At 36.9% G+C, this 14990-nt stretch overlaps 1 protein-coding gene across 1 annotated transcript in view; it reads left to right on the forward strand.

Moving 5' to 3' along the window:
• The window catches only part of RAB1A (RAB1A, member RAS oncogene family), a 30013-nt gene that overhangs the window by 6419 nt on the left and 8604 nt on the right, over positions 1 to 14990 (forward strand). The window contains exons 2-3 of the mRNA XM_058551083.1: positions 9930 to 10002; positions 14860 to 14955. Coding sequence (XP_058407066.1) covers positions 9930 to 10002; positions 14860 to 14955 — 169 coding nt within the window. The remainder of the gene's footprint in view (positions 1 to 9929; positions 10003 to 14859; positions 14956 to 14990) is intronic.

The following is a 14990-nucleotide window of genomic DNA, read 5'->3' on the forward strand; positions in this document are numbered from 1 at the left end:
TTCCAATTAAGTTAACTCCCTTCCATGTTTGTAGATTCCTAATTCTGACCCGTAGTTTTACATGTGCATGCCTTTGCTCACAAGGGGAACCACTCTTTGGAAACATAATTTTTTTTTTATTTTGATGAGGAAGATTTGCCCTGAGCTAACATCTGTTGCCAGTCTTCCTCTGTTTTGTATGTGGGTCACCACCACAGCATGGCTTGATGAGTGGTGTAGGTCTGTGCCTGGGATCCAAACCTACAAACCTGGGCCACTGAAGTGGAGTGTGCTGGACTTATCCACTATGCCATGGGGCTGGCCCCTGGAAACATCATTTTATAGTTATAATAGCTACTATTTAAGGAGTGCTTACTGTATGTGCCAGCCATTTGGCTGTGGTCTTTTCTCAGGGCATTTTATGCAGTCTGTACCTCAAACTAGTGAGCTTTACAAATAAAATCGAGTGAATTATATAATTGAAGTTTTCCAAGAACAGTGATGAATTTAACTTGTCTGAATGTATTTCCTTTGAATGACGATAGTACTTAAGTAGAATTATTTTTTGTCCTTTCTGCTCTACCTATAGATATTTTCCAGTAACTTGATTTAGGACAGTTAGTCTTAACCCATTTATGGTCGTGTACTCCTAGGAGCATTTGATGAACCCTGTGGACGTACCTGCTCCCTATGTGCATACACACTCATAACATTTTGCATAAAGTCGCAAGCTATTCACACTCCATAGCACTTGGAGTTGTAAATCCTAGCTTTAAGTTCAGACTGCCATTTATCTCATACAAGTCATTTATGCCTTTTGAGCCTGTTTCTTTCTCTATAAAATGTGATTAGTACCACCTCAGTTCTGAGTCTCAAGAGTAAACTGTACGGTGCTATGCAGACATTATTTGACATGTGTATTCTAGTAAGGGATATTAGAATATATGTAAATGGCAGGAGGTTTCAATTTTAAAGTTTTTCTTACACATTAATCATCACACATTCATCTCTGTCCTTGTCTGCTTTAACAGTTTTTTCAGTACGACTTTTAACCTTCCAAGTGAATATATATGCGTACATACATACGTATATGTGTATGTAGGTCGACAGACACACACACACACACACACACACACACACACTGCTAGTTTCATCTTGGAAGAAAGCTGGGTGAAGAAAACAGCCAGCCCTTTCTTACTCTGATATGCTAGTAGTTGACAGTTTTTTTGTTTTTGTTTTTTAATTATGCAATGGACTCTGCTCCCAGGTGCTTACCAGTTAGTTAGGAAGATGACTTATGCTCAAACAAGCATAATGAATATAACAGTTTTAGCACAAATTAAATCTTGTAATACTGTTAAAAAGTAGGATGGCAGAATAGACAGTGCAAAAGATTTGGAGAAGAGGCCTATGATTTCTGTTGCTAACAGAAAGTTTTAGTTATGTTTAATTTAGCTGGAGAGGAACAGAGCACCGGGGAGGACTCTCGAGAACCCTTGATGCTAGTCTTGGAATGGGGTCAACAGCTAACAATTTGAGTTCCCACCATGAGCCAGAAATTTTATATATGTGCATTATTTCCCTTAATCCTGTGAAGAAATAGTGTCCTAGTTTTACAGATGAGGAAACAGAGGCAGAGAAGAGTTAAATGGCCTGCCTAAGGGCATTGAGAGTAAACTGCAGAATTGGAATTTTAACTCAAGGGCCTGTGATTTCACAGTCCAAGTGTGCTATTTCCAGTTTACTATGTGTGGTTAACTTCTAGGAATTTAAAATTTAAGCCAGTTGATTAGGGAACTAACATTTTTGTAGTGAGTTACTTTTAAAATTCATGATCGGAGAAGTGTTTTTTAAAATTTTAAAAAGAGTTTGTGAGGTAGATATATATTATAAATGGGCCTTTGACTTTCTCGTTCACAACTTGTGTGGGGTTGATATTTAAAGCTGCTTTAGACTTGAGGTTAATTATTATATCCATTCTCAACTTTTCTACCCCATGACTGTTATTGAATATTTATACTGGGGATCTTAGAACTCACAGATGTCTTTCAGTGAGCAAGCGAGCAGAGAACTGCCTTTCTCTTGCTGGAGAGGACACACTTGCTGCAGACCATGTCACTATTTTATGTGTTGCTAGGCTTTGGGAGTTGTGACTGGTGTGATCATAGTACTTATAACTATTAGTTGGTAATTTTTAAACTTTTACTTTAGATTATACTGGTAAACTCCTGTGATACTTTGTCATCTATATCTGAACAGAAACTTTGGATAAATAGCTTCAAAGTTTTTGTTTATAGCTCTTGAAATTTTTCAAGTTACCTCGTGGTTTGGAAAGAGAACAGAAAAGTAATACTTGCCATTTATTGTGTTTCCATAATGTGCCAGACACTGTGCTAGAGACTTTAGAGGCATTATTTCTAATCCTGACAAGCTTAATTGGGTGGTAGAGAGTGCTAATTGAACCTTTTTACAGATGAGGAAATTGAGGCTCATGGTGGTAAGTACCTTGCCTCAAGTATAGCTAGTATGCGATAGAGTCTGAATTCAAATACAAGTCTTCCCAGCTCTAAAACCCATGCAGACTTTGAAAGGTAAGAAGGTAGAGGACATGTACACCTCCTCTTGGCGTGTTTTTCAGCCAGTATTTGTTGTTATATGGGTTATAAGACCATCTACGCTTTTGTCCTCTTGTATGACTTGCCACTTCCTTTAGCACTACCAAAGTTTCCTTCATTTTCAGAATTCCGGCTTTGACTTTTGGAACACTGTTCTAAACAGAGTTAACACGGAACCTGGAAAGTTAATCTATTGTCTTTAAATAGCAAAGAAAAACATAGTTTTAGTGGTTGATTATGGGGACAGTTATTAAAAAATTGCTTTGCTGTTTGCTTAAATTTGGAGGAAAGACTGTTGCCCTCTTGGATTTTTGGTAATTGACTATTTTGGCTGTTTATTTTGACTAACAGGCTGCTTTTGTCCATAGCTGAAGGTTTAGGGTTTTTTATTATTATTATTATTTAATTTAATCACAAAAGTAATATGTGCTCTATAAAATTCAAACAGTATAGAAGCATATGAAGTAACTAAAAGTTCTTACCTCTTCTCTCCAGCCTGATGGTCAGTTGAATTGTGTTCTATGGAACATACTTAAAGTGAGTCAAGAAGAAAAGTTGATGTCATACACAATTAATTGCAGCCCAAGTTTTTATTAATCATTCCTTACCCTATAGGCTAATAGAATAGTGTGTAGTTTAATAGTGAATTAAAGTTTATTTGCCCACTATATTATAATATAATCCTCATTTTGTTTTAAATTTGATATGTGAGCTTAGTTTTAGGCTGTTTCCAGGTATGACATTTATAAAAAGGTAAAAGAACATGATTCCTATCATGCAAGTGAATTCGTTCTAGATGAAAGAGAACAAATTTAGTTTCCGTTGAACTTTTTAAAACAGCAGGCCTTTTCTAAGGTATATTTATATTATAGCTGACATTATGCAGTTTGTGTTTTGGGAGTACTACTGTTTGGATAAAAACAACTATGCATTATAGTTCTCCACTGTTTTGCTTTTGTCTTTCTTCCTTGGTATATTTTTCCAAAGTGTGGGATATTGAAAGTTGTGTTAATGTCAGTCAGCTTTCTCTTGTAAAATATTCACTGACATGTGAACTATGTCTGATAAGCCAACTTTTATTTCATAAAAGAAGAAAAACTGTTTATTCTAATTTAATCCAAAAAATTGACTTCATATACTTGTGGCTGTATTGGGAATGTGCCAATGCTGTCTGCTTACAACCTTGACCTACTCTACCTACTTAGAAATCATTTGTGTTATGGCAGATATGCTGAACGAACTTTCAAGGGTGTTAAGTCATTGAATAAACTCTCTGATTAAAAATTTTTTGTCCCCTCAAATAACATTTTTTTCTGGTTATAAAAGTAATGCAAGCTTACTGCAGACTGTTAAAAAAGTATAAAGGAAAAAATAGCAATTGTAATCCTACAATTTAGAAGTGTCCGTTTTTTTCCCATATCTTTTATGTGTGTGCAAAATTTTTAAAAAATGAGTTTTACTAAACAAAATGTCCTATAATCTTTTCACATAACAGTGTTTCTTTTAAATTTTAGAATTCCCAGTAGCATTTTAGATTCAGAAACAAGCAGATTCATCCCCTACTTCATATTTTATGTATGCAATTTGGTAGCTTCGTGAAAAGGAAAACATTTTACATAAATAGAATTTTGAACCAAAATCTATTTTAAAACTTTTTTAAAGAACATTGTTTCATGCTCTCATAAAAGTGACTTTTTTAAAGGTATAGGAGATGTTAGTGCTTGCGTGCAAAAATGGCATAGGTACCAAGATATGTTCAGATCATAAATAATGTAAATAGAGAATCTCCAGTATTGCTAAAGTAGACCATGAGTTGACTTACAGAAGGAACTGATAGCAAAAATAATTTTTCACTTATTGTCTTTGACACCCCACCATCCAGTGTTAAAAGCCTGTTAATTCCCCTGAATCTAACCTTCTATCCAGCCTTAATCTATGTCAGTCTTACCTTAATTATTTAACTTGAGAAAAAACAGTATGTCTCTCTTATGTTTAAAAAATATCAGAAGCCAGCTTTTAAAAGAGATTGTTGTTTGTACCCATGTCACTAATGTCTTCGTAGTTTGTTTTTTTAAAACCTTTTTGAAATAAAATTTAGATTTACAGAAGAGTTGTAAAAACACAACTCTGGTAAAATGTAAAAATACAGAGAATTCCTGTACACCCTTCACCCAGCTTAAGATGTTAAGCTAATATTAACATCTTCTATACCATGTTACATTTGTCAAAATTAAGAAATTAACATTGACACATTATTAACTAAACTATACACTTTATTCCAGTTTCTCCAATTTTTCCACTAATGTCCTTTTTCTGTTCCAGGATCTAATCCAGCATACCATGTTGTATTAATGTTAGCCTCCGTCAATCTGTGAGTCTTCCTTCTTTTTCATCATCTTGGCACTTTTGAAGACTAGTTAGGTATTTTATATAATGTCCCTTAATTTGCGTTTGTCTGATGTTTTCTCTTGATTGGACTGGGATTATGGATTTTGAGGAAGATACCACAGAGGTGAAGCGCTCTACTCATCACATATCAGAGGGTACATATCATCAGTGTGACTTACTACTGGTGATGTTCACCTTGATCACTTGGTTAAGGTGGCATCTGTCAGGTTTCTCCTATTGTAAGGTTACTATTTTTCCCCTTCCATACTCTTTTTAGAAACCAGTCATTAAGAGCCCACATTCAAGGGAAGGGAATTAAACTCCATCTCCTAGAGGGAGGAGTATTCAGAGAATTTGTGGGCATATGTCAAGACTGCCACGGTAATAAATAAATATTTTGGGGGACATACTTAGAGGTCATGCGGATATCCTGTTTCTCCTTAAAGTTTCACCCACTAATTTTAGTGTTTGTTGGTGGATCTTGCCTGCAGCTGTTATTACTGTGGTGATCTACTGGTGATTTTCTATTTCTCTCATTCCTTCTATATGTATTATTTGGAATCCTCTTGTAAGGAAGATTGTCTCTTCTCTCCCATTTATTTATTTCATGATTTATACCAGTATGGACTCATGGATATTTGTTTTATTCTTTGGGCTATAATCCAAGTCATGATTGTTTATTATGTGGCTCAAATTGTTCTGCCTTGGCCATAGAGAGAAATTTCAGGTTGGCTCCTGTGTCCTTTTAACATGCCATGTCCCCATCCATTTTTTTCCCTAGTATTTTGCCCAAAACGTTAATCAAGGATGGCCATAGATATTCTTTATGTATATCTCACAACCAAAGAGGCCTGATTAAAAATGCAAAATTAAAATGTCCTCTGGGGGCCAGCCCAGTGGTGCAGCGGTTAAGTGTGCACACTCCGCTTTGGTGGCCCAGGGTTCGTGGGTTCAGATCCTGGGCGCGCAGTGACACGCCACTTGTCAAGCCATGTTGTGGTGGCGTCCCATATAAAGTAGAGGAAGATGGGCATGGATGTTAGCCCAGGGCCAGTCTTCCTCAGCAAAAAAAAAAAAAAAAAAGGATTGGCATCGGATGCTAGCTCGGGGCTGATCTTCCTCACACACACAAAAAAATGTCCTCTGATCTCTTAGCATATGCTTTTTAAAAAGCACAGTGCTGGATTTTGGATACACAGATGAATAAGTCAGTTTACCTTCATACTCATGGATAGATATGTCAAAAATTATAGTGTGGGGGCAGACCCCGTGGCCTAGTGGTTAAATTTGGTGTGCTCCACTTCGGCAAAGCCGGGGTTCGGTTCCTGGTCACTGACCTACACCACTCGTTGGTGACCATGCTGTGGCGGCAACCCACATACAAAATAGAGGAGGATTGGCACAGATGTTAGCCCAGGGTGAATCTTCTTCAGCCAAAAAAAAAAAAAAGAAAAGAAAAAGTGGAGAAAAATAGACTCCAGACTACTTAGGGAGAGAAAGTATGAAGTGTGATAGTAAATTACACATGAAAAAGACTTCAGTAAGTTCTGATTTGGGAACAGTGGATAGTATTTACTAGAATAATCTAATTTATGAGAGTGATGATTACAATTGTAACTCTAGTTTTCTGAGCTAGCATAATGCAGTTTTTTCACTTAAGTCAAAATTATATTGTAGACTGAAAACTTAATCCAAGTTCTTGGGGAATAAAAAAAAATTCAAGTCTTACCATTTGCTAAATTATTCCTTTTTTTTTTTTTTGTGAGGAAGATCAGCCCTGAGCTAACATCCGATGCCAATCCTCCTCTTTTTTTTTTTTTGCTGAGGAAGATTGGCCCTGAGCTAACATCCATGCCCATCTTCCTCTACTTTAAATCGTTTTATTTATTTATTTATTTTTTTGTGAGGATGATCAGCCCTGAGCTAACATCCATGCTAATCCTCCTCTTTTTGCTGAGGAAGACCGGCTCTGAGCTAACGTCCACTGTCAATCCTCCTCCTCCTTTTTCTTTTCTCCCCCCAAACCCCAGTAGATAGTTGTATGTCACAGTTGCACATCCTTTTAGTTGCTGCACGTGGGACGCAGCCTCAGCATGGCTGGAGAAGCGGTGCATCAGTGCACGCCTGGAATCCGAACCCCGGGCCACCAGTAGTGGAGCACATGCGCTTAACCACTAAGCCACGGGGCCGGCCCCATCTTCCTCTATTTTATATGGGACACTGCCACAGCATGGCTTGACGAGCGGTGCGTCAGTATGCGCCTGGGATCCGAACCTGCGAACCCCGGGCTGCCACAGTGGAGCACGCGAACTTAACTGCTTGTGCCACCGGGCCGGCCCCATGCTAAATTATTCTTGACTCTGTACGAAAATTCTGACCTTGCACTTTCTAGTTTTATGTTTGCATATTTTCTATCTACATTTTTACTGTGTTCTGTTTTGTAAATTATAGTTACAGAAATATGTTTAAGCAGTCTCAAATCTCTGAATTCTCTTGAATGTTCAGTGTATTAATAGTTTAGAAGTAAGCTATTATGGTAGTGATAATTTAAAATGTCCCAATGCGAGTAGCATGCTGTTGATCACACTCTCCAGGTGTGTGTATTCAGTGAGGGGAAGAAGTTTGTGAGTTAGATTTTGTTTGCTGTTCTGCATGTCTCTTGTCATGTTAGTAAAGCTGACGGTTTGGGAGAGAACAAAACAGTCGTCTTTAGCAATGATTGTCTCGTTGCAGGGAAGAGTGCTCAGCTCTTCATATTATTGATAATGGCTGTGAACTTTAAATTATCAGAAACTCATAAATGTTTCAAAATAACACTGTTAGTAAAATTTAAAAAGAATGCGATAATTGAAAAACGTGATTTTTTAAAAATTGACTATTAATTTCTTGAAACCATAATGTAATTTGTAACACAATTAGGAAGAATTCATGTTTATTCCAGCCTTATGGTTACTCTGAAATAGAGAAATTGATCTTTAAGGTAAGGAATGCTACCTCGGGCAACATCTGTGGCCCAGTGCTATCCTTGGTTGTAACAGTGGGGTCCAGTACAGCTGATTCAGGGATGTTTATTGAATGTTTACTGGATGCCTGGCACTGTGTTCAGGGAGATTGGTAAATTCAGGGCATCTACCATGTTGAAATTTCTGTTAAAAATCTAAGTAACTATAGTAGTATCAATGGTGTGATTATTCTTGCTGACTGAAATACAAATTTTAACATATACTCATTGCTAATGTTCAATGTTCAGCATTCTTAAGAATTAATTTGGTCTAATTAAGGAGGAAAGCTATCAGTAGTGCTAAAGTCAGTCAGCAACTTGACCGCCTAATAAAAGTTGTTTGATATTAGGTATCAATCATTTATAAATCGTAAATTTTTGCAACCATGATCCGCCGCCTCCTTTTTTTTCTTTATGATCTCAAACTGGAAGGGATGTTAGTTATTTAGCTTAATCCTCTTCTTAATGATTTGTTTAAAAGCTTCTTATTTTCTTCTGTAACCTTTATTTTGCTGCTAACTAGGCACTTCAGATTTTTATTTTATTCTTTCCTTAAGATATAATTAAGGACAATAAGTATATTATGATAACTTGGTAAAACCAAAAAGATATGTTTTAAGTAATACATATCACTGGGTAAACCTAGGTAACAACTGATGAACAGTCACAAAGATTATCACTTCTAAAAGTTTTGTCCTGCTTACATGTAAATATGATAATTGTAATCTAAATTTAAATCTCGAGTAATATTTGGGTTTCACCTTAAGTAGCATTTTTTTTTTTTTATTGATGTTTTAATGGTTTCTAACATTGTGAAATGAAATTTTGGGTTGTACATTTTTGTTTGTCCATCACCACATATATGACTCCCTTCACCCCTTGTGCCCACCCCCCACCCCCCACCCCCACTGCCCTGGTAACCACAGTCCAGTTTTCTCTGTCCATGTGTTGGTTTATATTCCACATATGAGTGAGATCATACAGTGTTTGTCTTTCTCTTTCTGGCTTATTTCATTAAGTAGCATTTTTAAAAAAATAAATCACAAAGAAAAAGATAGAAAATCATATCTATCTTCTAACAATATAATCTGTAAATTCTGGATTTTTTGTCCTTTTGAAATTGCTTAAAAGAACGTAAGGAACTGGTCAGAGTTTGGAAGGATCTGTGATTCCTTTGGAGACCATGGGTAGACAGTTTCTTGTCTTCAGGTCCATGAAGTAATCCTGCTGCGTGAAGGAATCCCTGGGGATGGTTTTTGAGTTAGACTTGGCAATGGTAGATGTACATAAGCAGAGCCTTGCTGTCAGTGTTGTCTGAAATAGGCTTTACTACAAGCTTAGAATGTTGGTAAAGTTGTGCATTGCATAAACAGCCTTTGATTTTACCGTATCTCCAGTTTAAAATATTTATAATGCAGGCTTTCAGAAGTTAAATGATCCTTTTTTTTTTAAGGGGAGAATTCCAGGTGGATGCTAGGAAAGATCATAAAAGCTCCTTCATTGGAGGATTGCTATGGAATAATGATTTGATCTTGAAATTTGAAGGAGAGATTTATGTTTTATTGGCAAGAGGCAAGAACAATGGAAAGTTAACTCCCTGTATTCTAATACTGCAGAGGAGTGGGATTTATCTAGCATGAGTTTCTTGGGCTCTCAAAGAATGCACATCACTTATGTTTCCTTTCACTCTTTCCTTGGAAGTGGGAGTTCACAGATCTCAGAGATTATGGGGTGGCGTTTCCTATCTTTTACATAATTCTTTCATGTTCAGTGATTCATCAAAAGAGTTTCTGCTGCTGGTTGCAGTTTTTACTTCTGTTAAGCCATTCATGGGCTTTTCAAGAGCTGTTATCTTCCTCAGTGAGCTATTATTCTTGGCTGTGTTTTTGTTGTAGAACTTACAATGTATTTGCTTTTTATTAATGTTTTTTTTTTTCTTTTTACAGTGATTATTTATTCAAGTTACTTCTGATTGGCGACTCTGGTGTTGGAAAGTCTTGCCTCCTCCTTAGGTTTGCAGTAAGTTGAAATTGAAATGCCTTTAAAGAAATTTGTGCTGTGTATGTTTTCTAGATTGACAAAAGATTATACAATTTTGTTCAGAATAAATTGATTCTTCCAGAATCAATTAAAGCCTCCAAGTGTACATCCCCAGTGGTATCTTGGACTCTTAAATAGAAGAAATGCTGTTACTCTTAAATTCAGCAAAGTGTGGTTATAAAGTCAAAGTGTCTAATACTCTTGGTAGAGGTCAAACAATGTTTCATTCCAACATAGGTAGTGAGGTAAGGGGAAAATAGTTGGCCTGTATTGAAAGTGACTTGATGGAAAATGAATCTGCAAGTGAAACTTTAGTAGAATAAAAAGAGAAAGCAGGGTCTGGTACAGACTGTTTGACAATGGTGTAGTGTTCTATATGCTGAAATTTACAAACAGATAAATGACTTTCAACCTAATGAATAGAATCCACAGTCGGCTTCATGGTCTTTATCAACTGTCTTCAAATTTTAGCATGTTTTCCTTCTCACTGTCTAGATCATTGGTTCTCAGATTATGGGCCAAAGATCCCTGGGCATTATGAAGACCCTCTCAGGGGGTCCATGAGATTAAAACTATTGTCCTAATACTACTAAGCTATTGGTATTTACCAAGTAAATACTTACTTAGTAATAGTACTAAGGCAAAAGACATTTGCCTTTTTTCACTATGTTGACATTTGCTCTGATGACCCTAAAGCAAAGTTGGGTAAAATTGCTGGTTCCTTAGCACACATCAAGGCAGTGCTAAGCCTCAACTGTACTCGTAGTCATTGTGTTTACCTCTGTGCACTCACAGAGTGGGGGGAAAAAGCCATTTTCACTTGAGGGTCTTTGATGAAACAGTAAAAATGATTAATTTTTAAAAATCTTGATCCTTGAGATTCTTTTTTAAATATTCTGAGGAAATGAGGAGTAGGCATAAGCAATTTTACTGCATACTGGAGTGTGTTGGTTGTGTGAGGAAGAGAAAAAGTACTTGTGTAGTTTGAGTTGCCAGCTGAACTAGCTGCTTTTTTCATTGAATGCTATTTTTTTTTTTCACTTGAAAGAACTGACAAACTATTGTTATGTAGAATTGGGCATTGGGCAGACATTTTCTGAAATGAACTGACACTGTCACTTCAAGGAAAATATCTGACAGCATTTGCTACCTGTAATAAAATTCAAGCTTTCAAGGAAAAATTAGAATTTTGGAAAACTTACAATTCACCATTGCAAGCTTGACAGTGTCTCTAACACTTGAGAAGCAGAAAGGGCATTCTGACCCTCCTGTCTCTGTTCCCCTGAAAGCAGAAAATAAATCTCCTATGTGAAAGGTGCTCTCCCTGCATCCTTATCACCAGAGCTGGGGAATTCAGGGCTGAAAAGTCTTATAAACAAACTTTGCTAATATCCTACCTCAAGCCCAAACTCTTCTTAAGATCCTTACTAATTACATACCTCAAATCTAAGTTTCTTTGTCTTGTCATTCCTCACAAATTTATTGTTTCTTTGTGTAAAAGATATATCTACTACTTGCTTTGTTCACTCTTCGAGCATCATTTCTCTATCATCTCCAATATGTATGTGTTAAACTGGGTTTTTCTCCTGTTAATTTGGTCTTGTGTTAGTTTTATTATTAGTCCAGCCATAAGAACACAAGAAGGGTAGAAGGGGGGAATTGCCCCCTCCCCAACAGGAGTATGGAGAAAGATATACTGATAATTTGAACAAAAGGAATAGCATGTGCAGTGGCTCAAAGGCATGCAAGTAAGGGTCATTTAGGGATTTAGAAGAATTCAGTATTTCTAACAAAGCACTTGGCAAGTAGAAGTGCTAAATGAATGTTTATTGCATTCATTTTGTTCTCTCTCCACTTTCTATATAGTACCTGATACTTATTAGACACTCAATTAAAAATAAATAAAATTAAAAAAAAATGAGTATCTGTGGCCGGCCTGGTGGCGCAAGCAGTTAAGTGCGCGCACTCCACTGCAGCGGCCCGGGGTTCACCGGTTTGGATCCCGGGCGCGCACCTACGCACTGCTTGGCAAGCCATGCTGTGGTGGCATCCCATATAAAAAGAGGAGGAAGATGGGCATGGCCCAGGGCCAGTCTTCCTCAGCAAAAAAAGAGGAGGATTGGCAGATGTTAGCACAGGGCTGATCTCCTCACACACAAAAAAATAAATAAATGAGTACCTAATAATGATCAGGAACATTTTGTAAACTGCATTCAATGCTTTAAAAACATATATCCTGGGGCCGGCCCCATGGCTTAGCAGTTAAGTGCGCACACTCTGCTGCTGACGGCCTGGGTTCGGATCCCGGGCTCGCACCGACGCACTGCTTCTCTGGCCATGCTGAGGCCGCGTCCCACATACAGCAACTAGAAGGATGTGCAACTATGACCTACAACTATCTACTGGGGCTTTGGGGAAAAAAAAGGAGGAGGATTGGCAATAGATGTTAGCTCAGAGCCGGCCTTCCTCAGCAAAAAAGAGGAGGATTCAGCAGGATGTTAGCTCAGGGCTGATCTTCCTCACACACACACAAAAAAACATATATCCTTTTACCCAGTGATTCTATATGTGCATAAATGTGAATATATTAGGAGAGTAAGTCAACATAGCTACCTCTAGCCACTTGGAACTCTCTCTGATCACCTTTGATCACCTTTTATAGGTTTTTTTAGAGATCTTTTTTGTTTTAATTCCCCATGTACACATCTGATTCAGCATTATCAAGACTTGCACACACTGGCTTCATTTAATCCTTTTTTCCCCTTCTCTTTCTTGGACTGCTGTAATGCAGATCCCAAACGTGTCATTTTCCCTCTGTATACTTCCATATGCATTTCTAAAAATGGGACATTTTCTTATAAAATAACGCCATTGTCAACTTTCAAAATAAATAAATTTCCCTGATTTTCTCAGAAGTGTGTTGGTTGATTTGAATCAGGATTCAAACAGGATTACACTTGGTTTGAATCAGGATTCAAACATGGTCCACACATTCTGTTTGGTTGTTTTGCTGCTTAGTCTGTTAATCTAGAATTTTTCCAACCTCTCCCTTTTTTATGTATGTATTTTTCATGTCATTTACTTTTTTGCAGAAACTGGGGCAGTTGTCCTATAGATTGTCCAACATTTTAGATTTGTCACTTTGCTTCCTTGTGGTGTCTTTAAACTTGTTCCTTTATCCTTCATGTTTCTGTAATTGAGAGTAAGCCCTAGAGCTGTGCTCTCCTTATGGAAGCTACTAGCCCCATGTAACTGTTTAAATTTAAGTTAAAGTTGAATAAAATTAAAAATTCAGTTCCTTTTTCTCACTAGCTACACAGGGCTAATGTCTGCTGTATTGACTAGCACAGTTTATAGAACCTTTCCATTATCAAAGAAATGTCTGACAGTCCTGGTTTTTTTCTTTTTTCTTTTTTTTTTGGTGAAGAAGATTAGCTCTGAGCTAACATCTGTTGCCAGTCCTATTCTTTTTGCTGAGGAAGATTGGCCCCAGGCTAACATCCATGCCCATCTTCCTCTACTTTACGTGGGACGCCACCAAAGCATGGTTTGATAAGTGGTGCGCAGGTCCACGCCTGGGATCCGAACCCACGAACCCCAGGCTGCTGAAGCGGAGCACATGAACTTAACCATTATGCCACTGGGCTGGCCCCTGACAGTGCTGTCTTACTGGATTTCAGTTTGATTAGATTTAGGTCTATCTTTGTTGGCAGAATACTTCCTAGGTGGTGCTTTGTGCTTGCTAAGCATGTTCAATGGTTTTGGTGGTGATAGCCTGATCTCTCAAACATTTTCACTTAAAGGAAAAAAAAGTTTTGTCTCCATTCTGTGTAAAATGTCATAACAGATACTAGAGAAAATCAGGTTTAATTTTAAAAGTTTAACATTGGGTTAAACATTGTCCACACAAAAACTTGTACACAGATGTTCATAGCAGCATTATTCATAATAGCCGAAAAGTAGAAACAACCCAAATGCCTGTCAGCTGAAGAATGGATAAACAAAATGTGGTATATCTATACAGTATACTATTATTCAGCCATAAAAAGGAATGAAGTACTTATACCTGCTATAACATGGATGAACCTTGAAAACTTTATGCTAAGTGAAAGAAACGAAACACAAAAGGCCACATATTATATGATTCCATTCATATAAAATGTTGAGAATAGGCAAATCCATAGAGGCATAAAGTAGATTAGCAGTTTCCAGCGTCTAAGGGGAGAGGAGGAAATGGAGAGTGACTGCTACTGGGTACGAGGTTTCCTGTTAGGGTGATGAAAATGTTCTGGAATTAAATATGGTGATGGTTGCACAACCTTGTGAATATACTAAAAACACTGAATTGTATGCTTTTTTAAAAGGGTGAATTTTATGTTATGTGAATTATATTTCGATTTTAAAAAGGCATAAGTAGGAAATAAAATTGACTTCTAAAAAAACCAGAAGCAGAGAGTGACATGATCATTGATTTGTGGTGAATAAATTGGATGTGGGGGAGGGGCAGGGGATCAAGGGTTTCGCTGATTAGCAATTAGAAAAAAATCATTCATAATCACTGAAAATATAAAACCTTTTTCTGTGTGATGTATGTAAAGAATTTGTCAAGAGATGTTTGGAAAAATTAAAGAATAGCTATTGAAAAAATCTTAAGGAGAAACTACTATTAAATAGTGCTTTGTAATCAGAACATAAACTGAGTACTGGAGTGGGGTGGAATGGCTCGTCTTAACATGTTATGCCTTATAAACTTTGTTTATCAACTTTGTAGATAAAAGTTAACATTATTTACTCTATTGAACATTAATTTTAATCATTACCTATTTTCTTCCTCAGGATGATACATATACAGAAAGCTACATCAGCACAATTGGTGTGGATTTCAAAATAAGAACTATAGAGTTAGATGGGAAAACAATCAAGCTTCAAATAGTAAGTAATTTTGGACTAGAAATTTTTTTTGAAAT

Source organism: Diceros bicornis, chromosome 12 (assembly GCF_020826845.1).
Source record: "Diceros bicornis minor isolate mBicDic1 chromosome 12, mDicBic1.mat.cur, whole genome shotgun sequence".
Classification (NCBI taxonomy): Eukaryota; Metazoa; Chordata; class Mammalia; order Perissodactyla; family Rhinocerotidae; genus Diceros; species Diceros bicornis.